The sequence below is a fragment of the Zootoca vivipara genome, chromosome 3 (genome assembly GCF_965207765.1).
Source record: "Zootoca vivipara chromosome 3, rZooViv2.hap1.1, whole genome shotgun sequence".
NCBI classification, from domain to species: domain Eukaryota; kingdom Metazoa; phylum Chordata; class Lepidosauria; order Squamata; family Lacertidae; genus Zootoca; species Zootoca vivipara.
This window is the reverse complement of record NC_142586.1, coordinates 8840198-8862123: the sequence shown is the minus strand read 5'-3', so window position 1 is coordinate 8862123 and position 21926 is coordinate 8840198. Positions and strand designations below refer to the sequence as shown.

The 21926-nt window shown below is 43.9% G+C and overlaps 1 protein-coding gene across 1 annotated transcript; it reads left to right on the top strand.

Moving 5' to 3' along the window:
• Window positions 1-8454: 8454 nt before the first annotated feature.
• Window positions 8455-13839, top strand: PROB1 (proline rich basic protein 1). Its single transcript, XM_060272388.2, has one exon. It carries the CDS (start codon window positions 8859-8861, stop codon window positions 13338-13340), a length of 4482 nt encoding a protein of 1493 aa, XP_060128371.2. The 5' UTR covers window positions 8455-8858; the 3' UTR covers window positions 13341-13839.
• The last annotated feature ends 8087 nt before the right edge of the window (window positions 13840-21926 follow it).

Here is a 21926-nt window from a genome sequence, read left to right as displayed (position 1 = left end):
TTTGTTTAGCAGTCGGAGCAGAGCTCCTTACTACTGATTTGGCCCAAAAATAATCTTCAGTTTTAATTTTTGTTTGCTGTTTGATTCTGTAGAAAAAAACAATAGATTGCAGGGGAGCCCATGCAAAAGCAAGACTACCGCGTCCTAATTCATACTGCGGTGGGTGGTCAGGGGTTGACAGTACTATGTTGTAAAGGATAACGTGATTGAGGTAACACTTTATTCATATGGGGAATACAGTAGCAGCTATGCTGGGCTATGTGTAAAAAACAGACCATCTAGCCAGGCACAAAAATTAGGATCATTAATCTGTTAATTACTTGCAAGAAAGCAGGGTTTTTCCCCCCAGCTGTGGACTGAGCTCATCAGTTGCTTTAAGGCTGGGCAGCATTGGCTTTTATTTAAGGAGTTTCTGTACCACCATTTCACACATACAAAGTGTATCACAAACAGTACCCTGTTAATTTTCTGGTTCTGGTGGGGTTAGCTTGCCTATAGCTCCTGGATTTCCTATTTCTAACGTCCCGTATATTTGCAGAGAAACACAGTTTGGTTATGAATCATTGCCTGGTTACTTTTTAACACAGCCTTTGCATTGGTTATGGCCCCATACCTGGTGAGGCTATAAGGGTCGACAATTCTCTTAGAAGTTGGGTAAATTCCAAACGGGAATGAAGTACAGCTGCTGGGTTCAGCCTCCGCTGGCTGATGTCCTAGGCCTAGTGAATGCCTGGCATCTGGCACGGACTCCATCTGGAATGCCTACAGTAACAGGGAATCGACCCTCACAATTCATTTGGGTCTTGTACGCTTGCACCTATACGAATATCTGTGTGGGACTTTTCACATCGTACTGTTTTTGAGCCCAGCTTTTGGCAACGTGCCTTGAACAATACAGGCACAAGGCTATTGGCATCCGTCAGTCTCGGGAGACAACGGAAGAGTGCGCCTTTGGGGCTGAAGTCAAGCTTTTGGAAGGTTGCAGCGCCAGCTGTGGCTGTAGAGACCGATACTGGAGAGACATGGGCGGATGGAGGCGTTCAGTTTTGCTGCTACAGGTGCACCATGGCGTTCCTTCTTTCTGCATTCCTTCCAGCAGTCATTCCTCCTCTGGCCACTGCTGTGGATACACGACCTGACTGTCTTATCTCCAGGCACTGCGATCGCCTACAAGGCATAGCCGTCAAGTTCTCCCTTTTTTTTTTTTAAGGGAAATTTCCTTATGCTGAATAGGCTTCCTCGTGAGAAAAGGGAAAACTTGACAGCTGTGCTACAAGGGATTCCCACATGGGGTTGATGCTGCCAGCATTCAGACACCTTTGTAACAAATAAATAGATCACGTTTTGCTTTCAGTTTAAAGGGTTAATTGCCACACCACTTTTTCTGATTTATTTATTATTTTAAATTCCCAAGACTTTAAATTTAGCTCCATTGGTGAACCGATCTGACCTAGCGTATCCAGTAGCTTACAGTCTTGGCATGCCTCCAGTGGATTAACACCTCCTGCTGTTACTTTGCGGATCTTTTTCAATAAATAAATTGGTTTGCTGTAGTTTTCATCAAGATCAGGTCATTGCAGCTTATTCTGTATACTTTTGATCTATCTGTAATGTATTTGTTTGTGCTCCAGTTAAAGAATGATTTTCTTTTGAACTGAAAAGAGGCAGGGGACTTTATTTATTTGACTTTTTATTTATTTTGTGGATGTAGAATCTGGAAGGTTATTTTAGACTCTTGGAATCCAAACACAGCTCATAGCTAAGAATTAAAACAGGTTTGGCACCCTCTTTGGGAACAGACAGATTGGATCCCTCTACTGCGAATCGGCCAGCTCAGTCTGTGTTAGATATACTTCAGCTACCTTGGCAACATTTCGGTTTTGTGATGATGTTTGTGGAGCTGGATCGATAAAGCCTTCTGACATTTAGACACTGAAATATTCACAAGAACTCACGTTGCACTAATAGTAGGAGTGCTTCCAATGGTAATTTTAACCTTAATTTAGCAGCTGCTTGTCAATAAAGAGGTTTTGTTGCTGGTACTGTTTGGAGTAAACGTCAACGCTCGGGAGTCATTTCAGTTGGCCCTGAAATAACTAGGTGCTTGACGTGCATAGCACGAGCTACTTAAGACAATGGGAAATGAAAAATTGAATGATGCAAGGAAAGCATCTTTTAAAAGAGTGTTTAGTGGAGCTTACTTGGGCTCATGGGACTTGCTAGGGCTGGTGGAAGTTGTAATTCTGCAACATCTGGACGAACAAAGGTTCCCCACTCCTTTATATAATGAGATTATGGGTGTCTCCAGAACTGAGTTCTGCATTCATTTGGGGCTGAGGGCCTTTGAAACCTTAAGTCATTTAGATCCATTTCACACACACACACACACACACACATATATACACACACACACACACACACACACACACACACCAATTTAAAGTAAATCTAAATGTTTGGGCTGCAATGCAGTTTGATTTAGCCCACGCTGGTCTATTTAACAGAGCAAGATATGCAATGATAGAACAGGAGAATGAGGCAGTTCACAAAAATAAGAAGTTTCTGTGGGGCAAAAGTCAAGTTCAGTTCTTACACCACAGCAGTACTCTCACTCCTTATGAAATGTGCAAAGATTATTCTCTAGGGAGAGGCTTTCCAGCTCCGATATCTACCAGCTGATGTAGTGGCAGCTAGCGAGGGCCAGGGGGCTGGTGGGGGAGGAAGGCAAATAAGCTGAACATATCAATGGAAGTCATGAAAGCAGAGAGATAAAGAGCCACCTGATATTCAAGCACAGCAGTTGACCTCAGAAATACACGTTTTAGGTGCCCAGATATTTTCCCAACGGGACCTGCATGACTTGCAGGCAGTGGTTACTCAGAGCACCCATTTATTTCAACACAATCTGCTGCCATGCAAGTATGTTTAGGGTTGTAGCCTGTGCATTAAAAAAAAAATACCCCAAGGGTGCATACCCACAGAGCATCAGAGCTGTTTAGGGAAGCTTGTAATGTTTAACAGACCATTGTATTTTAATATTTTGTTGGAAGCCGCCCAGAGTGGCTGGGGAAACCCAGACAGGTGGGTGGGGTATAAATATTATTATTGTTATTATTATTATTATTATTAGTTAAGTCCTCCAATCAGCTTTGTGAGGAGGCATGCTGAGCTCACTCTTCTGAGCAGAGATCTGGTGGTAAGTACTTTTCTGTGGCTTGAAATTGAGCCCTCATCAGGCGAGGAAAGCTATAAATCAGTTATAAGAGATTGTGCATGATGTGAACTAGCTACTCCTCGCCAAAAAGCTGTACTCTTGCAAAAATATAGAAGTTTGGAAGAAGACGGAATACGACCCGAGACACCCAAGATGGCGCTGGTTTGTGTCGGACTGTTGACGCGGCAAGAAAGGCACTCCAGATCAAGAGAGATTTATGGGGAGGTTGGAATGGATAAAAAAACCCACACAGGAAGAATGGATTGTGTTAAATCTTGTTTGATGCTTATCTCAGAAGCTGCGACATAAGACCAAAGAGAGAGGAAAACATCTAGAGAGACTGTTGGGAAAGATCTGGATTATTGTGGATTACAGCAAGATTTTGATATCAGGATTAGGATGGCAGTGCGAACAGTTATCTAGAATCCCCAGACTTTGGAGCATGGGAAGCCTGAAAAATTTTTTTCTATGATTCGGCATAATATTTGGCTTAATTGATATGTATGTATGTGTATAATTGGATATAATTGAAATAATTGAATTGTGTTTTAATTGGAAAATTTAATAAAAAGTATTTTTTTAAAAAGAAATTGAGCCCTCATCACACTAGAACTCATGCACATTCAGTGAAGCTGAATGTTCAGGACAGATAAAGTACATGTTTGTGCAGTGCATAGTTCAACTATGGAACTCGCTCCTCCAGGAGGCAGTGAATCCACTTTGAAAGAGGATTAGACAAATTCATTGTGACGAGGGCTATCAATGGCTACTAGCCATGGTGGTTGTGCTCTCCCTCCACAGTTGGAGGCAACAGTGATTTCAGATACCAGTTGCTGGAAACCACTCTTGGGTTTATGTTTCAGTTGCAGCGTTTCCCAAAGGCATCTGGTGGGCCACTTAGAAGAGGCCGCTGGAGTAGATGGGCCATGGATTGGCCTGATTCAGCAGGCTTGTCTGTGCCAGCCTTCCAGATCCATCCACTGCCATCACACCTAGCCTGAATGGGAGATTATCTGGGATTGTGCATATTTTTTTCATAGCACAAAACATCTGGATGGCACTAAACTGGAGAAGGGCACTTCAAAATATCTTGAAAGACCGGGTATGGCAGCATTTCGGGGGGAACAGGACTCGTTATTTTATGAGCAGCAATGTAGTCACTTGACTTGGCCACCTTGTCTTGGGAGAATAATTAAAATTAATTATTATTTTTAATAAGCAAAGAATGCTGTTTCCAGTATACAAAATGGTATGGGTGGATAAATACACTACTTAGAATGGCTTGAATTAGCTAGGATTGGTCACTATTCCTGTTATTTTACCCTCCATGAACACTGCATGGCATCCAGGGAATTAGGGTTGCTAGCCAGCCCTTATTTCACTATTTCAAACAATAAAGCTATATTGCAGTAGGTAACAGCTACTGGGGGCTGAAGAGCCAGTAGGTTTCAGCACTAACACAATAAAGAGGCATTTTTGTGAGTCCTGCCTGGCTGTACCCATGTTTGCCCTGCCAAATTTCCCCCTGATTAGTTAGGTTTGTATTTCTGAAATTGATAATTGCAGTTTTGTGAGAGACGGGGGCAAGGGGGGACTACTCCAAATTGAGCTAATCATGTTCCATAGAACTAAGGTATTATGGAGTAGGAGACAACTTTTATAAGACAAAACCCCTTTGGAAATAATATATTCTGGCCACCCTCCTAAATAGGCACACTATTGCCACCACATAATTGATTCAGAGTTGAACCCTGGAAAAAAATTCCAGTGTTAAACTCAGTTTCCAGGCAATGTTGGCTCAATGTTCCCTAGTAGGAAAAGGAAAGAGAAACTGCAGGAGGTTGTTGTTTCAAACAATTGATAATCATTCTTGTATGTTTCAGGGTTGAGCTTCAAGTTTGGGGGGAGGCTACTGTTATGAAAAAATGTACCCCAAAATGCGTTGCCTTTTAAGAAGGACAGACGCGGGTCGGAAGCTCCAAAATTTGCACTAAGTTCAGCTCCGCCGGGAAAATGAACAGAGACCACACGATGCTGTCAGGAAAAACAAACTGATCCCTTTATTGCAGAATGCAAAGCTACAGCTGTAGGGTCCCTGCCTCTGGAAAGAAGGAAGGAACCCCGGGAAATGGTAAAGTCCCCTTATATACCCTCTTGTTCCTGTATGAAAATCTCTGGACTGGGGGGGGGAGACAAGGGCGACGGGGGGGGGGGGAGATCGGATTAGCTGGGTGCGGAGATGACTTTTCCTTTCAGATGGAGAGATGTCAATCTCTCTTCTCCTGTCGTTGATGGTGCTCCCTGTTGTTTGGCAGGAAGGGCAATCAGTCGAGATGGGTGCAGAGGTGGGGCAGTTCCTGGCGATTTCCATGGGGTGGAAGTCCGCCCGGCAGTGTTTTCCTCCAGGCCATGGAAGGGTGGGCTACGTTGAGGATGGCAATTTATTTGAATAAAGTTGTTCCAGCTAATCCCTCTATTGTCCGTGTGTCCTTGAATGGGTATAGGGTGGTAGTAGGGCAAGGTTCAGGTGGGTTGGGATCATACAGGGTTCATACAGAAAATATACCTGGAAAACATACCTAATGCAGGGATTTCTAATTAAAAGGTAGCAGTCCTGACATATACAGTTCTAAGATATAAAACAGCAATTCTAATACAGAGGCAACGGATAGAGATTTCATGGTAAGAGAACATATAATAGGCTGTATTATTAACTTGAGTAGAAAAGTTTAACTTTGGATTTGGGCGGTTTCCCCCCCCCCCCTTCTTCTGGAAACATTGTTTTGTTCTGGGCGGAGGGGAGGTGGAGAGGGGAAATGTGTGAGTTTATGCTAACTGTTGTGCATATGCAGATCCTTAAGCCTTCCTTCAGGCAGGGTCGAGTCCTAGCTGGAGGGGTGGGGAGACAGGGAAGATGGCATTGAACAGGATTCTGAGTATTGCAGCTGTCAAATTCTGTCACCCCTCTCTGTTCATTAATAATGGTGTCCTGCAAACCCCCCCCCAATATGATTTTATAACACTACTTATAAGTATTTTGGTCCCTGCTTTGGCAAGTCACTTTTGTTAGGAAGGATGCTTGCTGTGTATATAAAACACAGTAAATAAAAGCCAGAATCAATAATTTTAAAAATCAATAAAAAGAGATGAGAACGTTAATATGTTTCATATATATGTTATTATTATTAATCACTGTGAAGAAGAAACAGCCATTTTTTCCTCTCCCGTGCATTCTTTTTTTCTTTTTTTGCAGCTAGTGACAGCTATAATACATTCAGAAGAGACAAATATGGAGCTATGACAATATGAAATCATTAAGTGACTAGGAGCTTAATAAAATTTGACCTTGGTTTGTTGGCAGTTCATGCAATTCAAAATGAGCTTTTTCCTCATAGAAAAGTTAGAAAATGTCCCTCTAGGGCTAGACAAATCCTAAGAATATTACACTGACATCTAGAGATCTTAAATATCTAGCCCTGTGTTTGAGGGCTTTGTGGGATAATGACAGCACCTTGAATTGTGCACAGAAGTTTACAGGAACTCAGTAGAAAATATAGCTGTGCTTATATAATGCTGTTGTCAGGCAGACGGCTGCATTTTGTGCCAAGCATGGGCTCTGAGCAGTCCTGAAGGGCAGATCATGTAGACCGCATTGCAAGAGTCTATCACTAAGGTTGTAATTATGCGAACGATTTTCACAAGATCCATATCTGCAAACTAGCCAAAGCCTTCCCAGAGAAGATGACGTGTGTGAAAAGCTCTGTTGCCCATCTCCGTTATTTCAGTCTAAGTCTATGGATTCAGCGGGACACCAGTCCTAAAAAGGGGCTGACCGTATGGCATGTCTGCATTTCAGTTCAGACCCCTTATCTATCTAGTTTGTCTTTCCATTAACAGATTGCTTCCCTTGATTAGAAGTGCAACCAAAAATAATTTGCCAGTGGTATCCTGACTTTCCCCACAAAAACTAAACAAGATCTGCAGGGCAAATGTGCATGGTGATTGGAAATGCAAAATGATAGGTGCAAACTTCATTCCGATTGGATCAGACCTCAAGAACAGAGCTATTGCAAACTGCTCCTAGGGCCTTCACAGGGCCTTCACACTTCAATCAGTTAGCGGTCAATGGGAAGGGCGGGGGGGGGGATTTCCCAGCAGCAAATGGCCATTTTCTGTTGTTGTTGTTGTTGTTGTTGTTGTTGTTGTTGTTATATATTAAATTTCTATACCACTCTTCATCCGAAGATCATAGGGCAGTTTACAATATAAAAACACAAAAAATACATACCATAATAACAAAAACGAAACAAAAAAAACCTCCACACACAGTATTATTGTGCTATCAGCTTCAGTCTTTGAAAGGAGAGAGCTAAGGAGTAGAGACGAATGGAGGAGACAGAAATGGAAGTCCAAACCAAGCAGCAAGAATTGCCACTGCAGTAGAAGGCTGGAGGGACAGCAACCATCCCAACCACCCTGGTAGCAGTAGAAGATGTTGCCGGTCCAGATATGCTTCTGTGAAATCAAAGGTATTAAAGCAAGGGTAGCCAACATGGTGCCTTCCAGATGTTGAACTACAAATCCCATCACCCCTGACCATCGGCCATGCTGACTGGCACTGATGGGAATTGCATTGGTTGTCCTTGGTCTAAGCCAGGGTCTCCCAAACTTGGGTCTCCAGCTGTTTTTGGACTACAATTCCCATCATCCCTGACTACTGTTCCTGCTAGCTAGGGATGGTGGGAATTGTAGTCCAAAAAACAGCGGAAGACCCAATTTTGGGAAACCCTGGTCTGAATGAAAGCTGTTGCCTTAAAGTGGGAATGCTGTGTCGCTTTTGAACCCCTCCGTCAACAGTACTGGTATTAATAATTGTTAGAACTGCAGCCTTTAATCAAATACACAGGAAACTCTTGCTTTGATTAATGTTAAATTATTTTAAATATGTGTACTTATAAAAGTTGCAGAGGCCAAGAAGTCCCAGAATATGCTTTCTCCTCCTCTCTCACATAGGAAGAAATGCATCTTCTAAGATGGCACCAGCCCCAGCATCAACATGTCCTACCTAATTTCCTTCAAGATCGGTGTATTGCGCATATACAATTGTATTCGTTTATAAGTGATTAATTTATTCATCCATTTAGGTGATTAAAGGACTAAAAATTATTTTATCAGATGACAGCTGTAACAACCATGCTAACACGCTTGGATTTTTAATCTTTATTTTTATTTCTCTAAAGTCACTGGTGCCTTCCGGAGTACTTTGTTCTGCAAGCCATAACACATTTTGAAACTAGCTGCTCCGTATCTCAGCTTCTGACTGAGTTGCTCTGGAGAGAAGGAAAGCAAATAGAGCATTGATATTTTGTTTTCTGTTTACTGATGCTTGTGTTTTTATAGCACGCTGCATGTGTGTGTTTCTATTTTCTTCGGCATGCCTCCCTCAAACAGACACATGACATAACCAGAGGTTTCGTTTTTTTATCATGCCTGGATTAAACAGGGAGAGGATGGAACATGAGCTTCTCCCAGAAGATCAAGTTCGCAAGTGTGAGTGGGAACAGACCCAGCTGCAACAGCGATAAAACAAGATCCAGACTCCCATTGTTCCAGCTCAGATCTGAATGGTTTATGCAGCATAAAAATGTTCCCCTGCATGATGAGAAGCAGTCAACTTTCTCCTGCGCCTGATGGTCCGGACGGAGAACAAATCGGCAACTACAGCTGCAGACTCCCCTCTCCTCCAGAGAAAGACTGCCACTTTCCGAGCAATTCCAAAGGAGACCGCACCTCAGACACTTCTAGTTCTTCTTACCGTTCAGCACCGGGTTCAGAGGAAGCGGAGAGTTTCAAGGACTGTGTCGAATTCTTTGAAGAAGCTGCAGATTGTCACGAGCAGTGCATTTACTGCGACTCAGAACATGAGCAAGGAAATGTAACAGCAACGCCGGTCCTTCCTGGAGCTCAGGCAAGCCCTGCTGATAGGATTTCCAAGGTTACAGCCAGCCAACTCCATGGGACTTTGAATAGTTCCAGCGACGTCTTACGAGATGGCCAGAGCGGCACAAAAGGGAATATTTGTGCTGCTACATCTGGAGGATCTCGAGCTGGTTTTCCTCTACGCAGGAGCGAGAAATTTGGGGAGTCATTGCCAGTCCAAGAGGCGAGAGCACCGAGCCTGCAGGCAGACCTCAAGGGTACTATAAAAGATCAAACCTGCAGAGACAAACTCTGTACCAGTGGGAAGGAAAGGCAACAGGTTCAGATGTCAATCAAAGCTAAGAATAGCTCAGACCCAGTGTGCAGTGGTAGAATGGGTCTAGTCACACGGAGGCTGCAGCCAGGAGACAGCGGATCTAAGTATTTGGATCATCCTGCACAATTCAGTTCCGACAAATCCAAGGAAATGTTACCCAATGCACGCAAGCCGAAGAAAAGCAGCCTTGGCAGTCGAGTGCATGGTCCTGTAAGTAGCAAACCAGCATGCCCCAAATATTTTGTTGAAAATCCATGTGTTTTGAGTGACTCTGATGAGGCTGATAACGAAGTAGAGAAGCTTACTGCCCTGTCCTTCCAGAGTCTCTCATGCCCGCAAGGCAGCTACCTAGATATGTATAGTTCCAGTAACAGGACATCCTCCAGCCTGTCCAATTCCTTGCCAGAAGATAGTAATGGAATGAACAGGTGGCCATTATGCAGTGACCAGAGGAAAACAGTGGCAGTCGGCCACGCAAAAGGAAGCCGGCTATTCCCAACAGCCAGCAAAGCCCCAGATACAGGACTGCTCAGTGGCGTGTTGGGGAAGGAGCACCCTGAGTGCATCGATGTCGCCCTAGAGAATGCTGATGGCAAAAAGAGCCTCTCTAAAAAGAGAATGGTGCCCAAGCGTCAGATCCAGTTAAGACGGAAAGAGAAGAAGGAGACAGGTTTTTGTGCTGCTGGGGACTGTGCTGCCCTCCAGCCATTCACACAACCACGAAAGGAGTCGTGTGTGAAAGTGAGAAATATCAGCGACGAGTTTAGGCTGAATTATAAGCAATTTCTGAAAGCCGCCTCTTTGAACAATGCTTACAACAAAACGAGGATGGCTTCCAGCCTGGTGAAAAACGTTTTGGCTAAAAAAATGCAGTATGAACACAGGATTAAGATGGAACAAGCATCTGTCTGGGGAAGCTCAACCTCTTCTGTCCCTTCGTCCATAAGCACTGACCTCCCAGGGGACAGTTTGGAAGGCAAGTCAAGTTCTCTGTCTAAGTCGGACTGCAGTTTTTCAACGGAAGATGTGCAAAGCCATTCCACCAGTGAGAGGTCAGAGTCCATCACAGTGAATAAAGACGGCGTGGACGCCTTGAGGCCAACGAAAGGAGTTGTGCTCAACGAGCAACTAAGGGAGAATGTCTGCAAACTGAAAGATACATTTAACGAGCTGAATGAGAGACTGAAGTATCAAGAAGTCACTCAGCTGAAAAGACTCCCCATTTTGGCAGATGGGGGTGTGAATGTAATAGAATCAAGCAACATCAGGAAGCAGGCCGCTGGGGTAAGGAAAGAGTACAGGAGAGCCCGAGCCGTGTTTGAGTCCATGGAGGCTGATACAGAAAGCTTGGCTGCAATTCCGAAATTTGCAAAGCCAAAAAAGCCATGGCCAAATCTGAAGCAGCGAGCCATTCGCCAGAGCAAGCACACACAGTCAAAGGAAGAAAAATTTCCCCTGAAACCAAAAAGCCTTGTGGTACCCAAAGATACTCCCAGTAACATCTTCACATCCAAAACCAAAGAAATGAAACTCATCCCTCAGATCAAGAATGAGCATAGTACTCTAAATGCCTCTAGGCACACATCTTTGGATAGAGTTTCCAATGAGCGGAGGCGGCCTACATTTCATAGCATGAAACTTTCGTCTGTGGCTTTTCCAGCTTCTGTCAAATCACACAGTGGTGAAAAATCAAATTCCCCCAAAACACCTCACACAGGGGAGACTATTCAAATGGAAAGCAAAGAGAAGACCAGAATACAGCAGCCCAGAGGTGTAAGAAAATTAGTGAAGGACACATATAATCTTGGCTTTAAATCATCGGACAGCTCCAGTGTAGATCAGGCATCCTATTCTGAAAGCAAAAGTGAGAACAGCTTAATTGTGCTACCAAAGGAGTCCACAGCTGTTTCACCTCTGTTCATACGCTGCACATCAATATGTCGGAAAGATGATATGCAAACAGCAAATAATGCACAGGAGAATAAGCAAGACCAAATTGGGGACATTGATGTGTCAACGCTTTCTCTACATGATCAAAGCACAAGGAGCAAGGAATCCACTGATAATTCTAATCCCACAGTACAGACACACGAAAATGTATCTGTATGTCATCCAGAAAGCAAATGTTCTGCAGTGGGTGAACCTGCAGTGCACATTACTACAATTCAGTCCAAGAAACTTGTTGAAAATAAAGAATTTCAGACACAAGTTGACAACAAACAAGTGCCTTATGAACGGAGTGAATTGAATGTCAGGCCTTCTTCTACAACCACCAAGAAAGAATCTCAGCTTAATATTAAAGTCAACAGTTCTCTCTCCAAACAGTCACACAAAACTGAAACTGACTATTTTCCAGCTTCTAGTTGCTCCAGACTGGATGAAAGGACCATGAAAGATTTGGTGCCACAGTCTAAACATAGTTTGTTGAGAGAAACCCAAGATGCTGCTTCATCAGAGTCTCTTAGGATCCCATCTTCTACCTATGTACGGGAAATCACAAGGAGAGATAATGGCTATGGAACCACAAACTATATTAATGACCCTTGCAAAACCCAAGAAGCCGAGTTGCCCTATCAGAAACATTTATCCAGTGAGTTCTTCTCCGTGGCTTCCAATAAGCTTCTGAAAGACGAAAATATGCTTCCAGAATCTGGATCATCTAATGGAAGCTGTAGGTACCCACAAGCCATCAGGCCTCCAATGACAAGCACCCAAAATATTCACACACAGACTCAAGAAAATAGTAATTTTGCAGATGGCAGGTGTGACTCTACAGTACTGGAAGACACCAGACCCTTGGACAAGCATAACAGAATACAGTCTGATTGTGTGATTTCAAACAGTCCACTAGCACCAACAGAGTACACTGAAGGAATCAAGGTAATATCAAACTCCTCTTTTACTCCATCAACCTCTTATGGAAAGCTCCACGACCCAGGGTGTGACTACTTCAACAAACATCAGGCAACAAATGAACAGTATTTTTCAGCTACCCAGGCTGACAACACAAATTACTTAACAATTCCCGTGAAAACTCATCAATCTGATGCAACTGTTAAACATCCAGTGCCTTTGAACATTGACAACAACTCTTTCACCTCCAATGTCTCCTTCCAGCCGAGTGGAGACGCATCAGGAAATAAAATAAGCAAAGAACTTTTCCCACCAAAACAAATGGAGAGGAAGGCACCCTCCGATAATGTGCTATACAGTAACCCAAGCCATGGGCAACTCCCCCTAAGACTTGAAGAGTCTCCTAGCTTCACAAGAAGAAATGAAGGCATTTCGCCATCTGGTAAGAGTGCCCCAAGCCCAACGCGGCACTTTCATCCTGCTACAGCTCCTCCTCCTCTACAAGGACACAGAAAAATGTTGGTTGATCCAGAGAGTGGGAAATGCTACTATGTGGAACCACCGAGGCAGCCTCAATTAAAGATGCTTTATGACCCAGAAACAGGGCAGTACATTGAGGTACTCATACCCCCAGTCCCACTATCATCACACAGTGGGCTTTACCAGTCTCCTTTCTCACCAGTGGTCATGAATCCAGGAGGTTATGGACCACCTTACATGTCGTACTCGGGGTTTCCTGGGTTCCCCCCTCCCCCTCCAGCTATGCCTCCCGCCAACCTGGATCTTCAAGACCAACAACCTGTTCAAGAAAATGCAAACCTCAACGAAAATTACAGCCATTTTTCAAAGAGTGACGTTCCTCCAGCTACCCAAACTGCCGATGGCAACTACATGGAGAGTTTGTACTATATCCCCACTGGAATGAATTCAAGTCCTAATCCCAATCAAACTTTATTTTCCCCACCTTCAAGTTCTGGTCCTTCTGGAACTGAAAAGGGGCCCTTCCTTAGGATGTGAAGTGCAGTGCGACAAGGGCAACTGGGAAAACTTTTTTTGTATTTCAGATAATTCTGTTATTTTTTTGTTTTGTTTTTTAAAGGTCAAACCCAACCTCCTTTCCTGGAATCTGTGAAAAAGGAATGAAAAGGAGACAGAAAGCTTGGTTTCCTTTAGTTCAGTTTATTCTGCTGTTTGAGCTCTGAAGGACCCAAAAGAGATAATGGGGCACCAAGAGTTTACAGTGCACCTCACTGGCTTAGTAAATTTGATTTTAATGTAAACATCCCTGGCAGTAAAGGGCCACATTCTGGTGCTAATTGAAGCCAATGGGAGTTAGGTGTTGACTTCAACGGGACCAGGATTCAGCCTGTGAGGTTGTCCTCCTTTGCAACTATCAAGTTTGTTCCTTAAGGCGTGCTATAAGGTATATTATTGCAATGCTAAGTCTATTTCCTGAGGAGTCCCGTTCCTCACAGCTCTTGACTCTTCTGTAGAAATTAAATGTTCATCCAAACTTTTTGAGATTTGATACTTTTGTATATTTATGCACGAATCACCAACATGTTCAGGCTTCCTTAAATTTTCATGGTACCTCACTTCACTTTTGCCATCAGAGCCCACTTGACACTAGCATGTTTCTATCAGTGTAAATGTTTTGAAGATGTGGGGAGGGGGGGAGAGAGATATATATGTGTAGGCAGGCTGGGAACAGTAGACATGGCTTCTCCTCAGAGCTTCACATTTTTCTAGAGCTGTGCACTGAAGAGGCTGGCTGCATCCTCCTTGGCTTGGTAAGTGTCAAAACAAAACAAAATATATTTCCTAGCAGTAAAGTGGGCAAGATGGAAAAGGAAGACAGCATTTTAAAAAATATTTGTCTAGAAGAGGGCACTTCAGCAGGTGCCGATTGTCATGCAAGCTATAGCTTCTGAAATTCCCTCTTCTGCACAACTATTTAAAATGGCCTTTTCGGAGCCACATCCATTTAAAGCACCATTGTACCTCTTTAGCAGTCATAACTTCTCCCAAAGAATCCTGGGTTTGGTTATGGGTGCAGGCAAATGTCTCTTTGTGAGGGGTCGCCTAGCAACTCCAAGCACCCTTAAACAACAGTTTCCGTAGTTCTTAAGTGGAAGCGAAGTGCTTTAAATGCATGTGGAGATGTGACTTTGGTATATGACCACCCTCATCAGCCTCAGTACTCAGAAGGCAAGCTATGCCCTTCCATGCAACATATGAGAATGTTTAATGGAACAGAGGAAGGGAGCAGAAGCACACAGAATGTTTCACAGTCAGCCGTGGTTGACAGATTCAAATATATGTTTTGTGCACAAGGACGAACCTGCCTACACCCTCTCAGAGGGTCTGGTGAGTTGCCTGGATGGGAGATGTATGGAGAATTTATATGTGCTTCTTGAGTTACTCCATGGAAGAAAGGTGAATTAAAAGTGTAATCTATTCATTAAAAGTAAAAAGTTCAGCACATGTAATTCCTGAGTAATTTATCAAACTGTCGTTTAGTGAGTGTGAGTAAATCAGTGGTGAAGTGTGCAAGCCAAAGCAAAAATCACTGCTGCTTTGCTCCTTCCCTGGCCCTGTTGCTACAGCACTGCCTAGAGGTAAGCTATGGTTTAGCTTAGCATTATGGGCAAACCTGAGCTTGTTATTTGTCTCTTCCAGAAAAACCATGAATGGTAAGCCAAGAAGAAAACCTTGGTTACAGCTTGTGGTTTTCTAGGAAGGAGGCAAACCGTGAGCCCTGGTTTGTGCATAACACAAGGCCAAACCATGGCTTAGCTTCAGGGGGCACAGCAGTAAGGGGACTAAGGGAGGTGAGAAGCAGTCATGATTTTCACTCTGGATACACACACACTTCCTTATTCACACTAAAGCCATAGTTTGGCTTAGCATTAAATCTGAACTGGACCCTCGTCAAGAAAACTCCGCTGAGGAGCAAACTGTTGATGTCTGTTTGGTATTAGTCTGCTAATTTTCACAACTGAAAAGTATTTCACCAATAATTGTTCCAGAGACTTCAGAAAAGAGTTTGGGATTATTAATGCTTTCATTGTCAAGTTTTATCCGGGAAAGTGATGGCATTGAAATGGAGTTAGACAAAGGCTATATCAGTGGCTACTAGCCACAATGGCCATGCCTTGCCTCTATAGTTGGAGGCAGAAATGCTTCTGAATACTGTACCAGTTGCTGGAAACCACAGGAGGTTTCCTCCACTCAGATCCTGCTTGCGGGCTTTCAATAGCAGGTAGTTAGATTGGGTGGACCATTGGCCAGATCCAGCAGGCTTGTCTTATGTTTTTGTAAAGGGTCCCTAGGGTGAGCTGCATGATTGTGCAGCGGCAAGCCTACAGGCTACTGTTTTCTCTCTCTCTGCAGACCACTGTAGTGCAGGAAACAAAGGGGAGGAGAGGGCTGAGTGGGGCTCTCAGCAGCAACAGTATCTGGAGCTCTTGGGACAGAGCTACAGCCACAGATAAAGGGTAGAAGTAAAATCAAGCCTGGTGCTGCTTCCATTCTAAAGTTAGGGCAGGATCCAATTAGGAGCAGGATTTTCCTTGCTTTCCTCACTATGTGGTAGATCCAGCAGGCCTATTTGTAAAATTAACCTCTCTCCTCTCTTTGCTGCTTAGGGGTTTCCAAGTCCCAACTTTGAGAGCATCCTTGTGCTTTTAAGTTAAGATAATTTCACGAGGTCTGACTTCTCTAATTCTAACACAGCAGCAATGGCAGAAACTGCACAATGAGCAGGGGTTTTCCTGCTCTGCATCTCTTTTATGCAGAGCTCCCTCATCTATGCAGTTGTCACCTTTTGTTCCACCCCTGCTCCTTTTGCTTTTACCTGCATTATGAAATTCATTTCTTTGTGTCTGAAGGGTAGGGGGTAGGGCAGACCTTTGATGCAGTTCACATTTCAAGGCAAATCTACCCCAGATCAAATACGCAAACAGAAACACAGCCGTCCTTCGAAATTCGCAGCTCTCCAAATTTTGCAGTGCAGTTCTCCAGCTAAATAATGCGTACAGCAGTGCATATACTGAGGTAACATGTGCGTAAATATGTCAAAATAAAAAATGCATTGCATTCAGGAAAATAAAATATGGGGGGGGGGAGGAGCACGCTTTGCAAAAATGCGTGTTAGCACTAATATGCTGAGGAATTTTCATAGATCCATAGAATTGTAGGGTTGGAAGGGACCGTGAGCATCATCCCGAGGACTTCTTAAATAACAAAAACCCAAAACCATTGTGGGAATTTGGGGAAGTGAGCTTAAGAATGGGGAAACGAGAAACTGAGAGAAACCAAGACTTACAGATGCAGCTACCCCAAGTTAAGGGGTGTGAGCAGAGCCAGGCAGAAGCGGCAGCCCTGCTTTTTCACCCGCATGCTTCCTCCCTCACGCAAAGACGCCCTGCCTGCCGGTGGCTCAGCTTCTTTCTAGCACGGCTTTATGACTCTCAAAACTGCAGGGTGGGCAGGAATGTAACAGCTGAAGCTCTTCCCAGCATAAACGGCGACCATGGTGAGGGGGAAATGGCAGCTGTTATGTTTCTGCCAGTCATGAAGACACGAGAGCCCTGCCAAAACAAAAAAGGCGAAAGTCTAACCCTTGTTGAACTTCGTTGCTTTTTTCCATCGCCTGTTCTTTGTTCCTCTATGTCAGTGGTCTTCAACCTTGGGCCTCCATATGTTTTTGGCCTACAACTCCCATGATCCCTAGCTAGCAGGACCAGTGGTCAGGGATGATGGGAATTGTAGTCTCAAAACATCTGGAGGCCCAAGGTTGAGGACCACTGCTCTATGTGACTCCATTATCGCTCATTGCTCCTTTAAGTCCTTGCATAGGAACCAACTCCCAGGGATTGAGGTACCTTCTCCTCCCCCCCAATAAAACATCTGAGGGGGGGTCCCCAAAGGTGATGAACATTGCCATTCAAATGACGTATGCACACTGTGTCATGTGATCGATTATGCGAAGTGGGGCTTACCTGGGAGGGGGAACCCCATATTTTATTCAAGTTGCCACCCCTGGGTCCTTATTTCTCCTCCTATTGTCTACGCCAGGCACCCCAAACTTCAGCCCTCCAGATGTTTTGGACTACAATTCCCATCTTCCCCAACCACTGGTCCTGTTAGCTAGGGATCATGGGAGTTGTAGGGCAAAACATCTGCAGGGCCGCAGTTTGGGGATGCCTGGCCTACGCAGTCCTGTTTGCTCCTTCAGCATCTCTGGCCTCCAGTATAGGAAAGGATAACCTGTGCCCCAGCCCTCCATATATTGTTGGACTACAACTCCCATCATTCCTTTCCCTTGGCCATATTGACTGAGGTTGATGAGAGTTTGAATCCATCTGCTTCTGGGGTCATAGCAAGGGAAATGTTGCCAGTTGTGTGGTTTCCCAAATGCAACAGTGGGGAAAGCTGCGTCTGACAGAACTTCCCTTTCTATAAACTATTTTGTGTTTTTTTTCACAACACCCCTGTGAGGCGGGCTGTTATTTCTCACACCATTTTGGCCCGAATATAAGCCACACCTGAATATAAGCAGCACCTTTAAAATTCAAGGCGGAAAAAGAAAAAAGGACAATACCCAAATATAAGCCGCTCCCTTAAAATTCTGCAGGCTCTCACACCCGTTCCGTTTTACTGTATGTCTGTTTCAGCAGCAATATCGTAATAGCCAATTTTTGTAAGGTCAACAATTTCATAGAATCATAGAGTTGGAAGAGACCACAAGGGCCATCCAGTCCAACCCCCTGCCAAGCAGGGAACACCACCAAAGCATTCCTGACTGATGGCTGTCAAGCCTCTGCTTAAAGACCTCCAGAGAAGGAAATTCCACCACACTCCTTGGCAGCAAATCCCACTGTCGAACAGCTCTTACTGTCAGGAAGTTCTTCCTAAGGTTTAGGATTTGCTTTGTCATAGGATTTGCTTTGTAACTAAGGCTTTCCCTCGCTGCAGAGCTGAGTTTCCTCTCCCTTTCCTGAATTTACCTGGAAGTAAAGCCCCCAAACTGAACATTGGCCAGTCTGCTCAGAGAATTAGGCTTCACCTGGCAATAGTATGACCTGGATTCATGTATTTTATGTATTTTCATGTATTTTAAATTGCCATGGATGTACCTAAGAAGTCTTACTCCCTGAATAAACCTCCTCAGATAAAACTGCACATGAGCCACACTTAAACTTTTCACAATCAGAATTTTTTTGGGGGGGGGAGGAGTGAGGCTTATATTCAGGCCAATACGGTATTTAAGACATTTTAACACCACCCTTCAGTTTTAACAAAAGTCCTAGGGTGCTTTGCGTCAGTTATAAAAACAGTATCAAGGTGTTTGGGTGTGGGGTGTGTGCTTAAATATATATAATGTAGAGCAGAACAGAAAAGATCTGACCAGTGGTTTTGAAAAACAAATAAGCAAAACCATCAAAACTGATCAGATTTAAAGCCAGTTTAAGATGGCATGCTGGGGAAATTCAACCCAAAATTCAAATTTAGTTTAAAAATCCAGTGCGCTTCTTACATAGCTGCCAAGTTTTCCCTCTTCTCGCGAGGAAGCCTATTCAGCATAAGGGAATTTCCCTTAAAAAAAGGAGAACTTGGCAGCTATGGCTTCTTACTTGGAATAGAAGGTCTGGGCGGGGTCAGTGTGTTTTTGTGTGTAAGTAAGCAGTCCTAGTTGGACTTAATGAACAAGCATGCCTTAAAAATTGGATGGGGTGTGTTAAGTCTATATTTCTTTACTCGCTTCCCTTAGAGCATAGATTGGGTTTCCATTGCTGCACAGCCTTCATGTGCAGTGAGGGAGTAAGACTTCTTAGGTACATCCATGGCAATTTAAAATACATGAATCCAGGTCATACTATTGCCAGGTGAAGCCTAAATTCTCTGAGCAGACTGGCCAATGTTCAGTTTGGGGGCTTTACTTCCAGGTAAATTCAGGAAAGGGAGAGGAAATTCAGCTCTGCAGGCAAAGGGAAAGCCTTATTTACAAAGCAAATCCTATGAATAGCTGCTCAGAGAAGCACACTTATTTTAATGGAACCTACTCTCAGGTAACTATGCACAGGACGGCATCTTTAATAGTTCAGTGTGGGTTTGGAAGTGCAGACATTTAGTTGGTTATTTAAAAGAATTGTAAAACGGAAAGACTTCGCAAACTAAAATGGGGGGGACATTTTGTTTTGGAACTACAGGTATATGTTGCTTCAGTGTGTGAGAAGCTACGGAGTTTCTTCAAACTTCATCATCCATCAAAGGGGCAAAAAGAACAGCTACCCCCCCCCCATATTAGGTTTTGAGAATGGTGAGACTTCCCCAGAAATCCTGTTGATTTTGATTTCAGGCAAGTTGACATTAGGAGGCGGCAAGAGTCAGAGAGGTAAAATAGAGTTGCAGAGAAGGTGCATTAAAGTGGGGAGAGTAAAAAGAGAAGGAGACAGAAAGGCAATACCGCCAGGTACAAAGGAAGCAGTAGGTGAGAAGAAGAAAGGATAGAAATGTTTGAGAAGGTAAAGAGAATGTGGAAGAAGACATGAGGAAAGGGGCAATAAGCTGGTGATAGAAAGGATAGCAAAAGAAAGTGGGACCCAGGTGGTGCTGTGGTTAAACCACTGAGCCTAGGGCTTGCTGATCAGAAGGTCGGCGGTTCGAATCCCTGTGACGGGGTGAGCTCCTGTTGCTTGGTCCCAGCTCCTGCCAACCTAGCAGTTCGAAAGCACGTCAAAATGCAAGTAGATAAATAGGAACCGCTACAGCGGGAAGGTAAACGGCGTTTCCATGTGCTGCTCTGGTTTGCCAGAAGTGGCTTTGTCATGCTGGCCACATGACCTGGAAGCTATACGCCGGCTCCCTCGGCCAATAATGCGAGATGAGCGCGCAACCCCAGAGTCGGTCACGACTGGACCTAATGGTCAGGGGTCCCTTTACCTTTACCTTTACCGTAACAACAGAAAACAGGACGGAGAATTTTGCAACAAAGCAAAGAGAAGGCAGGAGGTGAAAGGCCCCAGAAATCAAAGAGGGGGTGGAATTATTGAACAGATTCAAAAGTTTGACCAACAAAATAAATGAAATATGAGTTCACTTGTACTGGGGGGGGGAATATCACACTAATATTTTAGTGTGTGACAGGTGGTGAGGTGCTAGCACTATTATGCAGAAATTAAATGGGTCCCAAATTAATGAGTCAAGGTCAAAGGTAGGTTTTTTTTGTCCTTTTTCCTTAGCCTCTCCACCTCCATTCTTTCTCTTCCCCAGCAGTCATCTCGAAATTCATCACCACTAGATTAATACTAGAGGTGGCATTAGAAGCTGGATGTCACTTATTCCTTAATAACAAGTAAAAATTAGATAATAATTAAAAGCAACCCTCTGAGATGTAAGAGTGCAACTACTGCATATATCAGGCTTGCTAGGCCTTGAGGACTAAGCGAATGGAAATATTAAGGAGCCAGAGAAGGGAGGGAAACCCAAAAAACCCCAAAATGACCAGACTTGATCTTAGGCAAAGTTATGGTTACAGGTAGGTAGCCGTGTTGGTCTGGGTCGAAGTAAAATAAAAAAATTCCTTCAGTAGCACCTTAAAGACCAACTAAGTTTTTATTTTGGTATGAGCTTTCGTGTGCATGCACACTTCTTCAGATACTCATACCAAAATAAAAGCTCATACCAAAATAAAAACTTAGTTGGTCTTTAAGATGCTACTGAAGGAATTTTTTTATTTTACTTCGACCCAGACCAACACGGCTACCTACCTGTAACCAGAACTATGGAAGGCACCACATTGAGCCGCATGAAATGGAAGTCCATCAACCTCACCAAGGTATCTGAAGAAGTGTGCATGCACACGAAAGCTCATACCAAAATAAAAACTTAGTTGGTCTTTAAGGTGCTACTGAAGGAATTTTTTTATTTTACTTAGGCAAAGTTAGATAGCTTGGGGCCAAAGTAGATACCATTCACACCATTAACAACTGGTGTGAATGGCTCTTCAACAGGAAATAGTAGGTGTCAGAGAAGGACCAACACACACACACACACACACACACACACACACACACACACAGGAGGCAGCCTTAACCCTTTGTCCCCTATTATGGTAGTCCTGATCCAGTTGCTTATTGGCACTGGAATAAAAGCTCTCATGCACCCTAATGGATGGGTTCCCCCCCATGCAACTCAAGTAGCGAGGGTGGCTCAGAGGTGCCACTGGGAGCTATCTTCTGTATCTCGCTGCCCATACAAAATCTGCTTGTGGCTGTTGATTCAGGATCCATGGATACTAAACCTGCATGGGGAATGGGCAGCAAGCTCCTTCCCCTCCGCCAGAGGCGAACTTTGGTAATATGGCACCCAGAGCACATGCAACATTTGGTGCACCCCCTAAATATTATTACGGTATTTTCACAATAATTCATTTTGGTACAGCTGCTTTTTATGGGTACAGTATTCTTGGTAGGTACCGTACCCATATAAATATAGGTGTTGTTGTTGTTGTTGTTTCCCCCCCCCATTGGCTTGTTACCCTGTGGAATCACCCACACCCCCTAAAATCTGGTGCTGCCCCAGCCATCTACACAAATT